The 22,542-nt window shown below is 36.5% G+C and overlaps 2 protein-coding genes and 2 long non-coding RNA genes across 4 annotated transcripts; 2 read left to right on the forward strand and 2 right to left on the reverse strand.

The window, feature by feature from the left end:
• The first annotated feature begins 685 nt into the window (after positions 1 to 685).
• On the forward strand, positions 686 to 3,267 carry cav4a (caveolin 4a). The gene is made up of 3 exons (XM_008408730.3): positions 686 to 1,158; positions 1,338 to 1,525; positions 1,946 to 3,267. Exons 1-3 carry the CDS (start codon positions 931 to 933, stop codon positions 2,094 to 2,096), a joined length of 567 nt encoding a protein of 188 aa, XP_008406952.1. The 5' UTR covers positions 686 to 930; the 3' UTR covers positions 2,097 to 3,267.
• Positions 3,268 to 8,946: 5,679 nt separating this feature from the next.
• On the reverse strand, positions 8,947 to 19,204 carry LOC103464554 (isotocin receptor-like). Its single transcript, XM_008408733.3, has 3 exons — positions 19,109 to 19,204; positions 17,906 to 18,994; positions 8,947 to 10,717 (listed from the first exon to the last, which is right to left on the reverse strand). Exons 2-3 carry the CDS (start codon positions 18,828 to 18,830, stop codon positions 10,455 to 10,457), a joined length of 1,188 nt encoding a protein of 395 aa, XP_008406955.1. The 5' UTR covers positions 18,831 to 18,994; positions 19,109 to 19,204; the 3' UTR covers positions 8,947 to 10,454.
• On the forward strand, positions 11,681 to 19,808 carry LOC145551678 (uncharacterized). Its single transcript, XR_014087576.1, has 2 exons — positions 11,681 to 16,041; positions 17,890 to 19,808. It is a non-coding gene; the product is annotated as an uncharacterized LOC145551678 (long non-coding RNA).
• Positions 19,809 to 21,015: 1,207 nt separating this feature from the next.
• Positions 21,016 to 21,678, reverse strand: LOC103464555 (uncharacterized). Its single transcript, XR_001776595.2, has 3 exons — positions 21,547 to 21,678; positions 21,349 to 21,471; positions 21,016 to 21,143 (listed from the first exon to the last, which is right to left on the reverse strand). It is a non-coding gene; the product is annotated as an uncharacterized LOC103464555 (long non-coding RNA).
• Positions 21,679 to 22,542: the final 864 nt, after the last annotated feature.

The following is a 22,542-nucleotide window of genomic DNA, read 5'->3' on the forward strand; positions in this document are numbered from 1 at the left end:
CAAAATTTTTCCAATGACAGCCTGATGTGATTTTCCAGTGATACCACAGAGGGGAGCTGGTGGTGGCACCGACCTTCCCTGTGAATTTGTTGGGTTCTGCTTGAGTATTTTTTATGCATGGATTTTACGAAGAGAGGACAGAAAATATGCAATATTTATTTACTTATTTATTATGATGTTCTACTCTAGACATGCACATAGTTTTGCTTTACCCTTATCCCTGACACAAGTCAAAATAATGCCATAATCACATTTTTAGGTAAAAGAATTGGGAGAGAGTTATAGTATTTTCAAAGCATGAACATAAAATATTATCAGAAACTAAAAATAGGATGTTCTAACTTATCAAATTCATGTATAGGTATTAGGTACTTGAAAATATGAACTTATTGAAGTTGCTCCAAAAAGTGGGCCACACTAAAATCATTTTGAATTTACACTTGAAGTGGCGGATTCCCTCCACAAGGGGGCAGTATTGTCTCATACTTCAAGTGCCTGCCCTGCCTACTTGAACAAATAAAGAAAATACAAGAGTCTGTGAAATGAATGAAATCCCAGAATCTGGAAGACTTTGGTCAAATACTTCATTATTGCCTCTGCATTTGTGTGTACTGTGCATATTTCTGTGCATTGTTTTTGTTTCCATGACTACATTTAAACTACAGTGTTTCAGTGCTAACAGAGCCACGATCATGTTTAAAGTATTTATATCCTCCTCAACCCCTTCTTTCCTCCACACTGCACAGGAAAATGATCTTCACTTGAAATACCAGCTGTAAATACCACCCAGGCCACTGTAACGTTCCCAATATAACCTCAGCGCTCAGCCAACTGGAAGGGTCCGGTCAGTGGCCTTCTGTCTGGGCTGTTGGGAAAGTGACAGGCGACCCTCTCTGCTCCCTTTTTTGTCGTATTTATCCGGCATTTAAAATGGATACCCTGAAGAAAGACGAAGATTCGGAGGAAGTGGAAATTGATCTGGGGGACTCGAGTGACCTTGAAGAGTCTGAAGATGGGGAGGAACCGCAGACGTTATGGAGAGCCCAACCCTCTCTGGATGAGGAGGAAAACATTCACACATCCACTCTGGTGGAAATCAGTGATACAAAACCACTGATTACTTCACGGGACGCCCGAGGTATCAATGACTGCCTCAAGGTAAAACAATCTTGCAGTAGCTTAGTAAAGATGGCCTAATACGATGTTTTGTGCATTTGTAATTCAGCTAAACAATTTGATTTAAAAAATACCATAAACGTTGCATTTTCCCTAGCTTATAAAGCGCTTCATCAGTGGCAACTGTTCATGATGACTGAATTAGTCCTTTTGACTCAAAGGTAGGGTTTGAGGATGTGATAGCTGAGCCGCCATCGGTGCGTAGCGGGGACAGAGTTTGGATCTGGAGCAATGCTCTGTTTGAAGTGTCCAGGGTCTGGATTTACAGGATAGTCACCGCTCTGCTGGCCCTTCCCATGTCAGCTATCTCTGGTCTTTTGTTTGGCCTCCTAAGCTGCTTCCACATTTGGTAGGTTGATTTTTTTTTTCCTGCTTCATTTAAGAAATTGTTTTAATGGTGTAACTTTTCAAAATAAAGCAAATCAAAAATACAGTATTGTGAAAAAGTATTTTCCCCCTTGTTCCTTTTTTTTTGCACTAATGCTCAAGATTATTAAAATAACTATAAGACAAATAATATCTGAATGATGGTTTTTGATTTATTTATCAATAGATTAAATTATCATTTGAAAACGAATTCAGTTTGTTTTGGTTTTACATTTCTGGAAAACATTTAAATGCAATTAAAGAAAAAAAAAATCTGCATGGAGGCAGATACTTCCACACAGCACTGTAAAGGGGATGTTTGCGGTTTATTTTTTAACATAAACTATATCTGGATGTTTCCAGCTGACCTATATAATGTCTGTGTTTTCCTGTTCTGCGACAGGATGGTCCGGCCCTGTGTTCGTTGTGTCCTCATCGGTAACCGCTGGATACTGAGCTTCTGGGACATCATGCTGCAAGTTGTTGTGGTCCCATTCCTAACGAGTGCAGGAAAATGTTGTGGAGGTTTAGGTATACACCTGGCCAAAGAATGACCCGAGAGACAGACTGGACGCGTTGATGATGTGGACAAAGTTTTGTTTATGTGGACTGAAACATAAGCAGCACTGACTTTTGACTGTTTAATAAAAATAATATATACTGTGTCTAGGGAAAAAAAAGGTATTCATACCCCTTGAACTTTTTCTCACTTTGTCTTTTTACAACAACACACTTTGATGAATTTAATATTAATTTTGTGCTATAGAGCATTTAATACATATCTGAAAAGTGTGGTGTGTGCATTTGGACCTATGAGTCAATGGTTTGTTCAATCACCTACAGCTAAAATCCTACCTGGCATGTCTAGGTTGGTACATCCTGTTTCTTATCTTCCCATTCACTCTGATCAGATTCCCTTTCCCTACTTGAACAGAGCATCCCTACAGCATGATGCTGCCACCACTTTGGTGATGGTACGCTTTGGGTGAGGTACAGTTGAAGTCTTTTCTCACATTGTGGAAAGCTAGGCCATTAAGATCCATGTTTGGTCTCATTTGGCCCAAATCAGGTCTCCTGCTTGTTTTCTGTGTCACCTACATGGCTTGTTGCAACCTGCAAACATTTCTTCCTTTGATTTTCTTATTGCCACTCTTCCATAAAGTGCAAACCAGCTGTTCACCTGTCAGCCAATTCTGGTTCTCTGTAGCCCCTCCAGAGTCACCAATGTAGATCATCAGCATCAATAATGAGATTATATCACACACACATACACATACAGTTGGAGTACTTAGATTACACTTCTGAAGAAGTTAGTTGCACGTGATTTCATTTAGAAGTGTCAGAGTAAAGGGGGTTGTGTAAAGACCTACTCAGCACTTTTTCCAGATTTTATTTGTTAAAACATAGCTTGGAACTTGTAAATGACTTTTACTTACATTTTAAACTAAGCACAAATGACATAAAATCTCAGTGAGACTAATTTAGTGGAGTTCTTGTGTCAAAATATAAAAAAGATCAAAGGATAATAGTTTGGCAAGGCATTATACGTTTTTCGGGTGAAATACCTGAGAATGTGAAAAATGCTAATCTTTTTAGAGCTTCATGTAGTTTATGCACTGATGTAATCCCTAAAAATCATGCCCACAGTCTGAAATCATTTTGATGACTCTGTTTGAGACAGGCTGTACTTTTTCCCTTCTGACATTAAAGTGGAGGTTCCAGTTATCGCATTTTCCGTCTTTAAGAATTTATAAACAATGTTCTTATTTAACTTTGGTTACATGATTGCATGAGTCGCCTCCACCCAATCTGAAAAAGCTCCCTAATTTATGTTCCTCATCAGCGAGATTTTCCACCACAGTTTGCAGTCCTTAAGGATCGTGATGTTTTGCAGTCATAGTCCAAACGAGGGCATAATTACGTGCTGTCATGACAGAACATTGATGAGAACTAAACAGGAATTGGTTTCTTCATTGTGAAAATGGTTTCTATAACAACCCAGACATCTAAATGACATCCAGGATCCTCAAAGAAGCCTGAATAAGTAGATTAAAGATTGTTTTATCTACAAGAAGCATTTGGAGCTAGTCAGTAAATTGTCAGCATTAATATCTTTCTGAGCACTTTTAAAGGGAGCCTACACAATAAATCTCAGAATATAATGTCATTTAATTAGTGTTTTTTCATTGTCCAGAAGAAAAAAAGTGACTTTTTTATGCATCATGGATTATCTTGCAGTACAGTCCTTCTTTAAATTCAGTCTTCTGATGCAAAAGTGTGAGAACATTCTGCAGATTTCCAAGTCGAAAACACACAAGTACCATAATTATAAAGTTTAGAGATAAAAACTGCTTCCACTGCTCTTCATTGTCACTCTTCTCCATCCACTGTCTTGTATTAACTGATTCTGATAGCTTAAATACCTTCTACAGTGCAGAAAATAGAGGAAAAAAAGAAAAGTCAGAGAACAAGAAGGTGTGCTCAAGGTACTGTATCCAGTTTCTCATTTTATGTGAGTTTGTCAGCAGGGCCTTGTCCTGAGATTAAACTGTTGCTTCCAGCTGTTCAGACTGGTATTTCCTATGGAAGCTTGTTATTGTTGATATACAGGATTTCCCACATTCTGCAGCTGATAGAATACCACGGGGATCGGCATTCAAACCACGGTGCCCGACTTTATCGTGATAGAAACAATCTTTACAAAAATGTGTGTATTTCACAGAAACTTATGATTTATGAAGTCTTTTCTTATCCATCTGTCATATTGTGTTTTAATTGCAAAGCTAGACAAAGTCCTCCAGTCTAACCTTTTAACTAATCTATTGAGTAGAATAACTCCATGTTTGAACATTTGAAAGTGAAAACAGTTCCAGCCTGGAGATAGTCATATTTACAGGAACAGATAGTTTACATTCTCAGTCTTTCTCTAGTCTGGGGGACGTGGTCAAGGAAAGCTACAGAATACATTTAAGACTGTCTGAAGTGACTCATCTCCTGTTTTATTACAAGCTTCCTTATGACGCATTTATCAGCCTCCCCTGATCACTCATTTCCTGAATGCTGCTGACTTCAGAGACTAAGGCTATGTTCACACCGAAGCCTGAAGTGGCCCAAATCCAATTTTTTTCCCATTATATGTGACCTGTATCAAGTGAAACAGAAACAAAAACTGATTTCAAAAAAAGGTGGAAATGAGCATTAATCTCTGAGGTGTGAACATAAGAGAAACATATCAAGAGAAACAGAACTAAAGAATCACCAAACGGAACCAGAACCAACAGTCTTACAGTCTCTGAGTCCTTGTGTCAGGAATCACAGGTGTGGTGCCACGATTTTGAGTTGAGAAATATAAAATACAGCTCTTGGACTTGGATGAGCAGAAGTCTTAGTCGCTTCCATTAGGGAGATAAAAGTTGACTCCAGACCAAAGCAAGATGCTCAGTTCTATTTTTTTGGCTTCTGGTGTTGGGAGACAAAGAATCAAAGGCAGTTCTAAACTTTTTAATGTCTCTTTTTTTATTTGCTCCTCCTCTCTGTTCTTAAATTCTATCACCTGTTGGAACAAAACAAATATAGGCTGCAAAACTTGCTTTCTTTAAATTATTGAGAGACAAGCAATTTTTAGGAAAGTTAGACTTCAACTAAAATAATAATTTATTGTTGAATTTCTTAACATAAACACACCCTTTTAACTTTTATTAGTATTTGTAGGCATTTTTCTTTTGTCTTTGTTTAATTTTCAATGTTTTCTCAACAATAGAAAAAATATTGACTAATGTAGATGATTTTTGTGATGCTAAATACTATTAATCTAAAATGTACACAGAACCTATTAAATATGAAATAATATTTAGTTAGTGGGAAGGAATTGATCCTTTAGGCTAAATTGTTTTATGAATTATGAAAGTGATTGATTTGTTTTTATCACCTAGCTTAAAATAGCTTATTAATGGTGAAATAAAATATCATTATTCTCATTTAAAGACAACATAAGTGTGTGAATATTTCTGAAAGGACATAATCAAAATCACATTCACAGAGCTCTATACACAGCAAAAAAGGAAACCAGTTAAACAAGCAAGTTAAAATTTATTTCATTAGGTTGAAAGATCAAGATCAAATCCAATGTTAAATATCTTTCAGTTGGGAAATCACCAAAATGTTTTTGTTCTTCTTGCATCTGCACTGAAACCCACCGCACACAATATTGCGCATACAAAGAATCATGTTTATTAGGTGTGTTTGAGGATTCTTAAAAGATGCATGTAGAGTGAAAAAAAGAAAAGGAAACAAAAATGGAGTCAGACAAGACAGAGATAAACAAATCCACAGTGCATTCTTTTGCTCTCGTAAGTTACAAATTAAGATTTAAAGTAGGCAAATTGTGCACTTTTTTAAAAAGATGACACAATTTTCTGGTGGAAATGTTGAATAAGAATCAACAAACATCTGCAACTTTTATCAGCAATCCTGCCCCGATGTGTTAGAGCAGAGATGCATCCAAAAGTTGCAGGATTGTGGCACTCAAGGACCGGAGTTGCTGACCCCCGATTTAATGTATGTGACTGGTGCTGATGAAAATAACACATAAGTGGAGAAACAGAATTCGTAATTGCTTTTAGGGGCTGGATCGAGCCACTCTACGTCTCTCTTCCAATGTTGTCCATAATTTGGGATAATTCCTTCAGCACTGAGCTACAATCCAAGTACACTTTTGTCACAAATTGTAGTCAGAACCATTTCACGGCAGTAATTCTGGCTTGAAACGGGAGTGAAAGCGCAGTTATTTCAACAGGGTCTGGACATACGGGCTTGTCTCGCTATTTTAAGGAAAATTTGGTCACTGACATACAGCTCATAACCACCAAAGCAAGCAATTTCTGTATGAGAGGGACCACACAGCACCTATGGTAAAAAAAAAAGTTTTTTTCTGCAGTTTGAACACTAGAAGCCCTGGAATCTTTTAGGAATGGTTTCATTTGTTGATCGAACTACAGCTGCTAAGATGATTTAAAATATTTCTGGGTATGTTGCTTTAAAACATTTTTATGGGTACCTCTTTAATTTCTGCCAGCAGTATGAATAACTATGGGTTCAGCAATTCATTTCTGAGGTATAGTAATGTTCTGACTTGAAGTCGAGTCTGGATAAATGCAGGACGGTTAGACAAAATTCCTGAGGTTAGCCTTTGATGTGTCTAATCCCATTTAACCCGAATCATTAACTGGATGATTTATTTTCACACACAGGGCTCCCAAACAAATTGGCAGGATGGTTTTCTACAGAGCTTTGAGATGGCACCGACTGCAGATACCCATGCACAGACATTACATTTCGTTTTTTTTACTGTTACGTTTTTTTATTGGACATCAGTCAAACCTCAGGAGAGAATATTCCTATTACGTGTTTTCTGAGTTGCTTTGGCACATTTCACACATCATTCTGAAGATCTGTAAAAATAGTGAGTATCTCAGAACGTTTAGAGAAAACAGCACAAATGAGGAACTTTCTGAAAAATAAATGTTTACACCAGTCAACAGATCTGTGAAAACCAATGCCATGCATCAAGGCTACAGGACACGAAACTGGAAAAAGTTTTATCAGTGTAAGAGTTTCAGATTTAGAGTTGGAAAACCATCAAAGTGACTTATGCTTTTATACGTTAATTTACAATTGAAAACAGATAATTACATACACAGTGACAGAAAAGAAAACAGGTTTTTTTTTTGCCTGATCTTAAATAATTTCTGTTTTAGGGTAGATGGAAATCTACAAACCATAATCATTAATGTATTAGTCATTATTTCTATTTACTAAAAGAAAGACTAATAAAATTGATATATTTTTTTTAGGATTTTCTTTGTTACATTCTTTAAATTCAGATCTTTATATTAGACTACCTTTAAATAATTTACAAAAGTCCTGATGACTAATTAACCTATCAGGAGTTCCGCAAAACAATAAAAACCTGTGGATGTGTTTTGAGGCGATGACTCAAACACACCGCTTTCTTGTGTGAAAGTGAACTTAAAAGAAATAATGCAAAATATCAGGTTGAAACCTGTGGCTCTCTGAAAGCCTGGTTCAGTTTTGGGTGCCTGAAGGTGCCGACTGCAGACAAGTAAAAACAGCTTGGGATTGTCCAGCTGGTCATTGGCGCTGTTCAGAGCCCCAGAGACAACATCTGTTTCGTTGCAAAATGTGTGAAACAATCTCTGAACAAAAGAAAATGACAATGTGAAGATGCAGGCCGAATCTGGTGAGAGGGGGGTCATTATCGACAGCAAAACAAGTCCTGTGCTGACATGAGCTGACAGGCGGCTCTATCAGAAAGAAGCCATTACTACAAAGCCAACATAAAAATTACTTTTTGAAGCCACATCTGAGGAAATTGAAACTAAATAGTTGGGTCATAATTTCCATTGTCACATCTGCAGGAAAAAAAGGATCAATTTTGCAACCCTAAGAGAAACATCCAAACTGTGAAGTACAGAAATGACAGAACTGTGTTGTTGGGGGTCTTGCTGCAAGAAGTAAACATCTGACAACAGATTGCCTCAGGAGGAAGGAACTTTCTGTGAAAAATAATGAAGCAACATCACTAGACAACAGGTGGGAAATTAAGGCCTGAGTCAATGACCCCGAGCATACCACCACATTAGTTAGAGAGCTTTTCAGACAACAAAAGCAGGAAAGGTCATCGCAAAGCTCCGATTTCAGTCCCTCAGAAAATTTGTGGACAGGGCTGAAAATGTGTGTGAGAGCAAAGCAGCCTCCAAATCTGACTCAGTTAGGAACGGGCCAAACTTTCAAGTAGCTGCAAGTAAGCAGCAGGTAAAAGGATATCAAACAAAAAAAAAACAGGACAAAAACCAAAAAGGTTTGTGCATGAACGAATGCAAACTAGTATTTAATGAAATTGTCATCTCTTTCCAAAACTATCAGTGAGTAGAAATAATTTTACTCTAATCTGAAATTAGTGAGAAAAATGTTAATGTGCACGCAACAGATCTTTATAAAACAGCTTGTGATTGATTGAGTGAGTTAATGTGGTTCTGTTAGCTAGAATATAAATGAGCCAGTTCCACACATTCCTCTAATCAGGTTTAACCTGAGAGCGATTCAAAGTGGTAGAAACTCTATATATTCTGAACACATTCATCGAGAGAATTTCAGAAGAAATGTTTGAACTATGCTTCATGGTTTTTATAAGTATTTCAATACTCTTAAATGCAATCAGTCAAGTAAGATGAAATGACAAGCTGGTCTGAAGAGAAATGCATTTGATCATCATTAACAATAGATGTAAGAGTGATTTGTTGCACATAAGAAACTGCATGAGTTTCTTATGTGCAGAACAACAAATCAAAGAAGAAATAGTAGAAATAGTTAGCAACTTGGAAATTAAACGGGAAGTTTGATCGCTTTCAGCTGTTTTAAGAGAAATGTGCAAAAGCAACTGAGAAAAACTGGATAAAAAATATTAACAATGTGGATCAGCATCAGCGGTAAAATGTCTTAAGTTGTATACACACCAGGATAGTCTTTTGTTTGCGTGTTTGGTCGGGACCAACAGCGGACTTTATTTCTTTTATTTGCTTTTTCATTGCCCTTTTTTGCAAGTGGACTATTCTTTATAGACAAAGCAATGTGGCCAGAAATGACAGGGGTTGGAACAGAGAACAGACCTGAAAAAAAAAAAAAAAAAAAAAACTCTGGAAGTCCTGCGTGCTGCATTTCTGTTGTGCACATTTGTGCTGTTATTAGAACTGCAATACCATTTTAAATGTAACGAGCAGTTCAAACAATGAAGTGTTTACAACGTGATACTCCAAATTTTGGTACTCCAAATTTTGGTAATGTGTGCTGCAAGCTGAATTAGATGCTCTGTGTGCCCTGGCCCACAGCATGCTGGCAGCAGCAAACAGGCGATCAGGTACGATTCCAGTACATGTAGTAGTAGCAACACTGAATGGCTCATTTTTACCATAATTCCCAGCAATGGTGGCTTATGAAGTCCAAAATGTTGTGTGTGTCCTGTTGTTGGCTCATATTGAGGCCGGTCTGTGTTCACACTTAGAAGGGAAATGCACCAGAGTTTGTTTTGAGACCACCTCAAACAGTGGGTGTAGGTCCGCTTGTTTAGTCCGCACCAGAGTTCACTTGAGTGTATTCACACTTGAACAAAAGGTTCAGACCAATGGGGGAAACATATTCTGGTCCGTTTAAAGTGGGCCGAAAGTGTCAGGTGTGAATATGCCCTTAATCTATAAAACTGAAGTTCAAAAACACTGTAAACAAGTGTAAAGAATGTTGACAGTTGTTTGACCTTAGATAGTAGACAAATCTCGTTAACTAAACATCCAGTATATAATATTTTGTCCTATTTTGTCATCTCACAGATATATATATGTCTTTGAACATGCCACAGTAAACAACAGTATACATTGATTCTTTTCCTCCTACTCATTCTGAGACCAAAGATAGAAATGAAAGACACCAAGTCAGTTTGGTCAAAGCAACAACAGGAAAAGTTAGTTTTTGGCATCTTTGATTAAAGTCTGGTCCGTCCCATCTGGTCCTGTCAGAGCCGACTGCGGCCGTGAGCGAACGTTTGAACACATCCTGCTAAATTTAAATGTGCTCTGGTTGGAACTTCACTTTGCAGCTCATTTAGTTCACATTTTGTACACAATGGCATTTTGTTCTACTTTCTGTTATCACAGGGTGCAGGGCTGTTTCCGGACAGGAGGTTTATGTTCTCTGTTTGGCTTAATTTAATATGGCTGACAACAAGCATTGTGCCGTGGCGAGCTCAGCTCTGCTGTAGATGATTAAATGCCTCAACCAAGGCCTTGCATGATTGCTGGATCAAGTCAGCCACGGGAAGCTTAAGATGGCTCCCTGCCGGCTCAGTGCGCGGGCCCCCCTGTGCTGGAAGTGTGAGTCAAACTCCTCATACTGCCGCCGTTCTTGATGACGTAAGTGGAGGAGCCGCTCTTGTGCCTGCACTGCTGGTCGCAGCGGCAGGACGAGTCGGCCAGATAGTGTCTGCAGCAGCAGAAGAAGCTCCGCATCAGGTCGTGAAACAGGTGACCAGCAAAGAACATGTAGATCCAGGGATTACAGCAGCTGTTGAGGCTAGCAAGCAACATGGAGATGATGAAGGCCATGTCTACAGGGAAAGGAAAGCTGCAGTCAGTTAAAAGGGAAAGCATTTAAAACAACAAACCACAACATTTTATTAAACAAAGATAGAAGAAAAACCTGCCTATATTTCAATAACGGCAATATATACTGCTCAAAAAAATAAAGGGAACACTCAAATAACACATCCTAGATCTGAATGAATGAAATATAATTGCTAATAATTTCCATCTGTTGTCTATTCCATTTGCACAACAGCAGGTGAAATTGACTGTCAATCAGTGTTGCTTCCTAAGTGGACAGTTTGATTTCCCAGAAGTTTGATTTACTTGGAGTTATATTGTGTTGTTTAAGTGTTCCCTTTATTTTTTTGAGCAGTGTATTATATGGTTTGGAAATTATGGGGTAGTTACGCGGGTTAACGCAGAACTTATGGACACCTGTGGGCTAAAAGTATGGGTGTATGCATGCAACTTGACAGGAAAGTTAGTTAGGACACCTTATTAATTTAACAATTAATTTTAATAAATAGTCACACTGATTTCTAATTCAACTAATTTATAATCTGCGAAAAATACATTAAGTTTCAATTCAAGAGTATTTCATAATATAATAGAATACTACAAACTATTCTGTTCTGTAGAATAGAGTATAATAGAATATTCTACAACATAGAATATGTTGTAGAATATATATATATATATATAATTATATATATATATAGAATATATATATATATATATATATATATATAATTTATGTTTAATTTTGTCATCGTTTATATATATATATATATATATATATATATATATATATATATATATATATATATATATATATATATTAATCAAAATATATTTCAACAAAAATAGAATATTCTACAAATATTCTTCTATTTTGTAAAATAGGATTTTTAATATTTAAATCAGATATATTTTGTAATAGAACATATTACAAAATAGATTCTATTCTATTCTCGCTAAAATTTATGTTCAATATCCATGCATCTAAATATCGTAGAAAAACATTCAGGTTTTGCTATTTTTTCCTCCATGCTAGTATAGATGATCTTTGCTTTAGCTGAAAAAAAAAGAACATTACATTTTATCAACGATCTCTGAATGTATGTTTTCTTCTTCATTTGACACGCTCAACAAAGCACTGGCAGCTCTATTGTTCAGATCTGCTGAATCAGCTTCACATGTTTAGGAAGCAGGCTGTGAATAATTTCACCAGGTTAACTGATGTAGTGAAACTAAATGGTTTTAGAAAAGACTGTAAAGGTTATTTTCATCATCTTTAACTATTTTTGCTGTATTGCTTCTTGTTAAAGCTGCTATAAAATATCCATATGCCTAATTATGTTGAATTATGCTAGAAAAAAAACACTGCCTTTCATCCTGGCATTAGATTTTTATTTTTTTATTTTACAGGAATGAAAGTTCCTGCATAAAATGTGCACCAGACTATCACCTCCATCTATGCAGCACCTTGCCAGCATAGGTATGAGTGTGACTGATGCCGAATGAGAGCAACAAAAACTGCCCCAGAGTTACAACTCTGCTCTACATAACAGTTTGCAGATTTTTGATATATTCCTATTTTAAATCCAACAAAATGTTATCTAGACATTAAAGAAACTATCAAATAGTGGGCATAGGAACTTGCCCCACAATGGAGTCACAAGGCCAATGTGACTCCATTGGCCTTGTGTGACCAATGGAGTCACAGTACATAATCAACCCACTGCAGTCCTGCATATTCTAAAAAATAAGGTCCCAGTAAAATACATTGAGGTCTGTGTTTGTAACCAGACAAACAGTTCAGTATGTCTGCAACACAATGTCCAACAAATTAGTGTTTCTCTGAATGATACTTTTGTTTTTACTGTAGACATTTAGCTGTGATAAAATATTCTAGACGTAAACATGGCTTAGCTTGTTTTAATTGCTTTAAATGTATTTAATATTTAAAGATTTCACATGTACACGTGTGCAGGGCGGTGGCTTGCAGTAAAACTGGGCAGTTTTTTATCTCCCCGTTTGATATATCTCCCTTCTGGTTGGGACTGAAATCGCTTTTCATTTAGAAATATACGAACCCCCACATTAGACACCCTCCAAAACATTCAGGATTAATAAAAAAACACGAAAGGTTAATGGATGCCGAATGGAGGATCGTCAAGCTGACACAGAGATGACAAATGGGTTTTTAAAAGAGGCCGCCCTGTAGGGGAAAAAAAGCACCTTATTTTCCCATCCACTCAGCCGATTACATATATAGCTGCAGAGCACATTGAGGCAGAAAGTATCTCGAACAGTGGAAAATGGACGACTTCCAAATATTTTTTTTCTTCTTCTTGTCTGAATCGTTAATGGCGTGTGGGAGATTTAGTACTTATTGTCTTTTTCACTCCTCAAGTGCTGAGCTGCTCTTTTCCTGCCTGACTCTGTCTCCCTACAGGACTGGGCTTTTTGCTCAAAGCTCTCTGCTTTGTGCTGCGTTTAAAAAATGACCCGAAAGTATGAGAGGCATTTATTTAAGACATAAGTCAAACAGCCTGTCCAGAGCTGAAGGACTATTTGGTGCAGGATGTCATGGAAATATGGAATGCAGTTCTTTTAAATTCCCAAAATTGAGAGAGTGTGAAGTTTTGTTTTTTATTAACATAACAACATTATGTTATGGTGGGCTGTTTTTTTTAATATCATTATTATTTATCTATGACTTTTAACAACTTAATGAAGGAGAAAGAAAAATCTGATTGTTAAAAGAAGTATTAGAACAATTATTTGCAAGAAAATACAAATATTTTTCTCTCTACAAATTTGGTTGCACAATCTTACAATTTTAGCGATGTCCAGGCCATCTAATTAAGAGATAAATTTTTCATGATTTGATCAAAAACATTCACCTACTAAACTTGTACCCATCTCAACAAAGAGTGGAAAAACTTCAAAGAATCTGCAGTAAATTTTAAAGCACAGGCTCAGTTATTCCCACTTCTGCACCAAGATTTAGAATGAGACCTGCTTTTGAAATGTCATGAGAAAATATCTCATAAACTGGTTAAATTGCACCCATCCACCCATTGCCTATACCCAGTTGGAAACCTAGCTAAGAGTCATGTTCTTATTATGTGGAAGGAAGCTGGAGGACCCAGAGGGAACCCAAACATGCACAGGGAGAACATGCATTTCCATTCAGAAAGACCCCAGGCGGGGATTTGAACCCAGGAACCTCTTAATGCGAGCTGACATCTAAAAAACACTACTTTGTTTGTTTTCCTAATGTAAATGTTATTTACTGTTGCAGGACAATGCAGAATAAAATACACTGACTGTGTTTAACCTTAAAATGGGTGAACGTTCTGCAACCATAGAATTTATATTCATGCTTAAATTTTCTGACTTATTAGTATGAAAATTGTTTTGATAGAACGACAATCACAAAAACGTATTTATAGTAAATAATTTGCATGGACAGATAAATTTGATAACGGATGTAGTTACTGTTTTTTGTAATCCGCAAAATAATAATGCAGCAGTCCAAGTTATACCCTTGCCCTCTATATTCAGACAGTTCTTTCTTCACAGGCACAGAGCAGAACGATGAAAGCAATGAGGTATTTAATGTCCTGCCAGAGGGTATTTTGAAGTGTGGAGAGTCTCAATAACTAATCTATTTTCTACTAAGTCTTCCACATGCAATTATAGACAAAAAGGACACACTCCCAACACAGATATATCTCAAGATCCCCATTGAATTGGAGTTTTAATTAGTTTATTAAAAGAAGAAAGCACATTTTGATTTGCATTCCAGACGCCTCGTGATTCAAGAAAAAAACTAAAGGTGATGAGGGTTTTTCAGTAGCTGCCCAAAGTCTGTTTAATGGTTTGTATCAAAATATGCACTGCAGAGACTGTACAGACTTTTAATCTCTTTTTAGTCATCGTTTTTTGGGGGGCTTTTACTTCAAGTTGAGTGTCAGACCTCAAGAGAGTTTATGCGCCATATAGTACTTTTATTCAGTTCTTTTTTTATGTTTAATTTTGTTTTAGAATATTTTCAATGCATTTCATATCTTGTCTCTCTTGGCTGTGAAGTGCTCTTTTAAACATTTGCCGTTTTAAAATGTACTCTATATAAATAACATTGACATTAAGCCTGAGGAGCAAAATTAAGGATTTTTGTGTGCTGTATGATGAACATGCAACTTGTTCAGAAAGTAGCCAATCTTTGGGACATTGGAAACATACATATAGCACAGAGATAACAATAAACAGGCAAAGGCCATGAGAAATTGGTACAAGTAGTTGGATTAAAAAAAGTTACCAATTGTGATCGTCTAACAAACTCATGGCAGACACTAAATGCTGATTGTTCACATAGAGCTGTCTACAGGGGGTAGATACATCCATTATCTTATTCTGCAAACTAGGGATTTTGTGGTGAGACATTATGACATCAGATCGTTTATTAGTAAAGCACAACATTGCTTCCCGTAAAAAGTCACATTCGTAGCATAAAAGTGCAATCCAGTTAGTCAGTATGTGATTTTTGTCTGGTGAAGAACAGCTAAGCCTAAAATTATTCATACCTCTGGCAAATTTAGATGTAAAATAAATTTAATTCAACCCACAAGTTAATGTCTGGTTGAAAATGAGAAATAAAGCAAATGTAGTAAAAGAAGTATTAGTTTATAGAATAAGTTTTAAATTATCATTTGTCATCAATGCTTATTATCAACAATCATAGGAAAAATATTTACTGGCATCACAGAATCAAGCTGTTCTTATCATTACTGTCCATCTTTTTGCCTGTTTTCACTGTTTTATCGTTGATTATGAGTCTTTGAGATTAGAAGGCCTCCCTGTCAACACCCTAATCTTTAGCTCTCTCCACACATTCCCTATCAGATTCACGCCGGGACTCTGACTGGGTCTCTAAAAAATGTTCATATTTATTAGAGTTAGAAAAAAGATTTCTCGAAACCAAAATGTGCCAGGGGTTTGATGAATTTTAACTGGAATGGAGTTTCTTATCAATAAACTGATAACTAAATAAATATATAGATCAGTATACAAGCAGACGTGTAATGGACAAACAAAGCCCTCTAATTTGTTTTGCTAGACAATAAACAACTTCAAAAGTAAATTAATTTGCATCAGAAAAATCAAATAAGAAAAAAATGGAACCTTTTTTTCCTCTATCAAACTGCCTAATATCATCAGTGTTTGAATAACTGTGTTTTCTGTATTTTCTTGAAGATGGAGTAGAATTGTGGCATTTTCAGTTTTTCATCAGGCTGCTGTGTCACATCTTCCTACCAGTGCTCAACTAAATTGTCTTGTGAGTCTGAACTGCAGTTTGCTCGTCATGCATCATTGTTCATCACTGCTCGTCATTCACAATCCAAAATACAAACCTGACATATTTCAATAATAAACAGACGTTAACACATTCTAATATTTTGAAACCTTTATTCTACTTGTACAAACTGAAAAAGGGGGCATTTTGATTCTCTTTGGACATTAGGAGCACCAAAGAGTTAGACAAATGGATCCCTGAAATCTGGACTGGACTATCCAAGACTGATAGTCATTAAAGTATTTGTAAAATGTAAATAATAAAATAAGAATGCTCAAAAGAGACAATTCTTAATTTTCTCAAAAATATTATCAGAATCTCATCTTGCTCTTGGTGAACCAGTATCAGGTATCGTCACATCTTATGAGTTTGATGTATCTTTATTCTCCTCCTGCAGACCTGAGATGATTGTAACATTCATAAAAATTGCAAAAGAGGAAAGACTATGTCTGCAGGTCTTTCAGAAACTACGGACTTAAATTGAAAATATTTTGTACATAGAGGAAACTAAGATACTCTTGTTTTAGGATGATGTAAAGCAATCATAAGTCTATTTAGAATGAACTCTGAAAACTAGATTTTATATTTAGCTTTATATGTGGACAAAAAATCTGATTGTTTGCTGGAGTTACTGTTTAAGATAAAAAAAAAGATGAACTGCTTTAACCTGACAAGAAGTCATTCTTTTACTGTGCATGTTTTAAAAATAATAATTTAAAAACAACAAGAGCAACTTGAACTTTGTTGAGCACCTAAAGCCAACAAAACACAGGTGTAAAGAGCATGCACTCCATCATTTTGGAAATGTTTGTACAACCAAATATGTAATGATGATTGTTGTTTCCAGTTTTATTGCACATCTTGAGTTTTTATAGATTAACTTCATTACAACAATATCACTTTGTAGATGCTGTGAATTTGCATGACTTTTTTTGAGTCTGCAAAAAAAAAAAAAAAACTTTTCTCACTAATTTGAACAAGCAGGATAAACAACATTAGAAAAGAGGATAGTCTTTTTTAATCCAAGACAAACTATTAATCTGGAACATGATTTTTTTAATACTACATTTTGAAAGGATTTACTGGTTGTTGAAACACTAAAGCAGTTTTTCTAAATCTGGAAATGGGAATAAAGACGATGCATGCTTCAAGCAAGTCAACAAATCATGCCTCATATAGGATACACAAATCATTTTGTGCAGCTCTTTAGATATTTATAACAGCATAATTTTGAAACTGTTTAATATCTAAATCTGCAACAGAACAAGAACTTATGCAACTTTCCAAAGTGGTTCAATGTAAAGGTTGTAGAGCACATCTGCTTTGCTGCTCATGTCCTCTTTAATAGCAAACTAACCAGAAAAGGAGAAGAAAATATGAAGAAAAAAAGTTTAAATGGATATTATATAAGCTACTACTTGAAACAGAACCTTTTGATGTACTGGTTCCCAGTGGTTTTAAAGACTGATAAGGGTTGTAAGTGACATTCTCATTCATCTGGTTTCACTCCTGGGAAGTCTGGGTTTAATAATCTTTGTACAGTTCTCAAAGAAACGGGGGAATGTTCATGCATTCCAAGAGATATTTCTGACAATGACCTTTGCATGCAAAAAGCATCTAGTGCTGAAATATTATCTGCCAAGGGTTTATGGACAACACATTTCCAGTGCCATGAATCAAAAATGAATACAAGATTCTGCTCCTTGTGCCACAAAACACTTCCTCACACAGTAGCAGGAAAATAAAGCTGTCAGCCAGTGTATTTAGTCATTAATATATCTACAAAATGATGTATTTATCTTCTATTTCTTGTGTCTTTTTGGAAAACAGACGAATGGGATTTTACCTTCTCTTGGTGCAGCAGGATCCCATGCAGACCACATCTGGACAAAGAAAAAAGGAGTCCAGCACACAATATATGCAATGACCACCACAAATGTCATTTTCACGGTGCGGATCTTGGCTTTAGAAATGAGTCTGACGCTGCTCACGCGTGACAGTGGATGTGCGCCCTTGGATGGCCTCGGCGTGAGAGCCAAAAAGTGCTCCCTCCTGGTTTTCATGTTGATATTCTGCCATATTTTAAAGCATATCAGGCCGTAGCAGATGCTTAATATCGCTACTGGAAGAATGTAAATGCTCAGACTCATCCATGTGATGTAGGCTTTGGCACCCCAGGGTTCCACGAAGTCCCCCCAGCAGTCGTAAACGCCATTCCCGACCTCCCTGAGAGAAAAGATGTAGGCTTGTGGGGTACTGAAAATCAGACTGAGGATCCAAGATGCGATCACACAGAAGCGATCTTTCCCCTTGTGCACCGAGCGAAGCGGCTGGCAGATCGCTAAGCATCTATCGATGGACATCAGGACCAGCATGTAGGTTGACGCAAACATGCCAACAACCTGGAGGTATTTGACCAGCCTGCAAAGGAAATCGGGTCCGTAAAAGCGGAACGTTATGTCCCAGATGAGCTGCGGCAGGACCTGGAACACCGCCACGACAAGATCTGCGATGCTCAGGTGCTTCATGAAGTAATACATCCGAGAATGGCTGTGCTTGGTGGTGTGGATAGCCCACAAGACGCACAGGTTGCCGGTCAGAGCGAGTAGCAGCACCAGAACCAGGACAGTAACTTCCACTTTGGCTACTTCTTCGTTTCGCTTTAAAGGGTTTACCGTGTTGTTCCCTACATTGGTGCTGTTTATATGACTGGAGTTGTACCAGGAAACGTTCTGAGCCCAAGCATCCTGTGCGCGTAAAAGTTCCTCCATCGTGCGCACCAGCGTCAGATTTTGTGCAGTCAGCGATCACATCACACACACACACGGAGTTAGGGCTGCAGTCAGTCGATGTAGATTTTAGATGTCATCCATTAATAGGTTACTCTGTTCTCTCTTGGTTTAATGGCTGAATCTCCCAAAAGTTGGGCTGTCGTCTGAAGAAGAAACAACGAGATCAAAAACTTTCATTGCTTCAGACTCTTCGAAACCAAATGAAAAAATATATATAAATAAATAAAATTAAGAATTTGTGGTAAAAAGAAACTCACCCGGGAGATAATCTGCTGCTTTTCTTTCTTATGATCTGCAGTCTGTCTCTCTCTCTCTCTGCGTCCAGCTGGATCTCTGATCTGTTCTGGTCTGTGCATCCCACCACTGTCTGTGCAGATCCCCTTCCCTCTTTTTATTTTCACCGGAAGGGAACTGCCTTGGTTGTGCACAGTCTTCACATTACTTCACGCTGTATTATTTCAAATCTACTGACCCTGTTTGTGTTCTAATTTCCCCCCAAAAATATGTGGGCTACTGTATACATTACCTCTCTATTGTTATCTCATGACGCTTATCGGCAGCCCCCAATTATTAACTGGTGAAAAGTAAGACAAAAAAGATCTCTGAGCTTTTGATGTTACTCACTTTTAATGTGTATCATGTGACAAATGAGTACATAGAAGGACGATATCGATATATGCCATTTAATATTTATTTCATAAAATTTTGCTCTGTGATCCTAATAATGAATGCTAAATCTCAGGTAGAGGCTTAAATTTATAGTTAAAACTCTAACATTACAGACTTGGGACTATAATCTCTACAAAATAGCAAAACATACAGGCAATAAATAAATTTACTTCAATCTTTATAGTTGTTAATGTTGTCATGCAACACAATTGTGAGGCCATTTTGATTCTAAACATTTTTAATTTTGTTTTCATGAGTTATATGATCTGAAATAAATACGTAGATAAATAAATGTGTTTTCATGCTTAGATTTATCAGTGTGCATTTCTGAATCTGAAATATCCCAGTTACAGATAATCACATGTCTTCAATTATGTTAATGTTGCACAAAACAGATCCTGTAGTCAAAATTGACCTTAATTGTGACCTAAGATGAGCCACAGGCACGGGGACCGATCCCCACTTCCCTTCGATGTTATTATTTTTCTATATTCTCGTTTATCTGAGACCACTTTAAGCTTATTGCTACAAATCATTAAATTACTTTCTCAGTGTGTCTTTATAACATTAACAAACCACAACTGGGTCTGTTTACTGTTGCCCTACCTCCATATCAAATGGCATTCCAAATAAAATTAAAGAGATATAATTACAAAATATATAAACAGGAAAAAGATCCCTTAATCAGACTGAAAAAACTGATATTGTAAGAAAATCTATCAAAAAAAAAATCTTTGAAAGTGTTGAATTTAATTTTTCTTTTACTTCTAATAGATATTCACAGCAAAAAGCCCAGTGTTGATTTAACTCCCAGAGTTGATATTAACACTTTTTCGGTTTATATAGTCCACACTCTTCAGAGTTAAATTAACACTTTCAAAATAGTTGAATTTTTAACACTGGATCAGAGTTAATTTTTTTAACTCACTAAACCGTTATATTGGGATGCAATGCTTAACACTGATAAAATAACAAAAATTAACTACTTTGTTAGTGTTAATTTAACACTTTCAAGTGTTAGGTATTTACTCCAAAATGTGTTACTTTATGATTCTGGTTAAAATTAATTATAATAAAGTAAAACTAAAACAAATAAATCAAGTTTAAACAATTGTTTTATTTATGCAGCTGTGTTTCCAACATTTTAAGCTGTTGTATAGTGAACAAACATTCATTAGCATTCCATACGAGTTTTGAATATCAAAAGGCTTATAAAAGTTTAGATCTGGGATTTTCACAAGATATCTTTCACTATAAAAAACCCTGAAAGCATGAAAAATAAACAAAGGTCTCTGTAAATAGCTGTTAGGTAACAAAGGAAAAAGTGATTGTCAACTAAAAGTCCCCCACTCTAGTTGATTCCTTCATTTTGCCAACATCAATGTTTTACAATGCAAAAATGTATAAAAATTCATTAATACAGAGTCATAACAGACATAACACAAAATGTCTTTTGAATAACTCATAAAATGCTGCAAGAAAGCAGTTTGCTTGGCATGGGATGAGTCACTTATCCACGATGATGTAGAGGATGTCAATCTTGCTCTTCTGACATCACACAGCAAGGAGGTATGGCTGCAGAACCCGTTGGTCCCAGAGATGTTCCTCTAAACTGCAGCATGACTAAAATAAAGAATACATACACAAAACATAAGAAACCAGACATACGGCTACAACCATTATGAAACTTTAAGGATTCATTCAAACCAATAAAAGAAATTAATGTTTTCCCAGACATACTCAAAGCTGCCATTTAATCACCTGTTGAACGTATAATGTCTATAAAAGCAAAGTGACAAATTACTACACATACTTTTATTTCAATTACCTTATAAAAGACAGCAAGTCTCTCGACTGCATCCCATGCACTGATTCCTGGAGACTTCAGGTGGTTTTGGAAGATGTCACCATCCTCAGGTTCTCCTCTCTGATTGGTTTAGCAGGAAGGTGCCTAACAGGAGATTTCATTTTAGTGAAAAAATTTGGACTTTTTAACATAGATTTAGAAGTGCAAAAACACACTTACCTATGTTTATTAATCCTGTGAGCCATCAGTATGTTCACCACTTGTCTTCTTATGGCATCACTGAGGGTTTCTGTTGTTACAGACTCTTGCAGAACTTCTTCACCACCAGACATCTTTTTTAGGGCATTTCAACTAGCTATGAAATGAAGAACAATTAAACAAAAAGAAATACATGGAGAATTTAGATTACCCAAAAATGGCACAACATGGTTAAAAAGTATAGGGGCAAACTGAAATCATGTTACCTTTTTAGCAGACACTGCATTATCAGCATTCTCAGGTTTTGACAAAGCAAAAATATAACTTAAGTCAAGTGTTCCCCTCGGTGTAATACTCTATGCACGTTGGAGGACGTAACACGTCAGCATTGCTACCTATTAGCCATGTGAATGTACAGGCTGGTAGCATTTACATTACCATGGCCAAAATTATGATTTTAAATTATACAAAAATAGAACTTTATTTTTCATAAGTACACAACCTGATATTTGTGTGTGTGTGTGTAAAAGTTGCAGTAAGTGCTACAGCTGCTAACTAGCAACCCACAAAAGGGCTGCTAGCTCATACATCGAGTATAGCCGTTGCAAAATAGACGAAGTATTAAATTAGTGGAAAAAGTCACGTCACTATCAACTTAAAAGTGCTTAATCAAAGATTTAAGAAGTTGTACTTATCGTTTAGAACAACAGGAGAAGAAAAAAAAGGGAGCGGTTTTCAAATTTCACTCCAAGGAAGACGATGAAGGAAGGAGGAGCTTATTTTCCTCTCATCAGAGTTGATTCAACACCGATGGAATCAATTATGGAAAATAACTCGAACACTGGAAACCATTTAACTCAGCAAATGTTAAAACAACACTTAACGAGTAAAATCAACCCTGATGCAGATGCAATCAACTATTGAAAATAACTCTAACACTGGACGCCATTTAACTCATCAAGGGTTAAAACAACTCTTAATGAGTTAAAGTCAACTCTGAAGCCTTTAACCCTGAAA

The sequence above is a fragment of the Poecilia reticulata genome, chromosome 5, assembly GCF_904066995.2.
Source record: "Poecilia reticulata chromosome 5, P_reticulata-male-v2, whole genome shotgun sequence".
Classification (NCBI taxonomy): domain Eukaryota; kingdom Metazoa; phylum Chordata; class Actinopteri; order Cyprinodontiformes; family Poeciliidae; genus Poecilia; species Poecilia reticulata.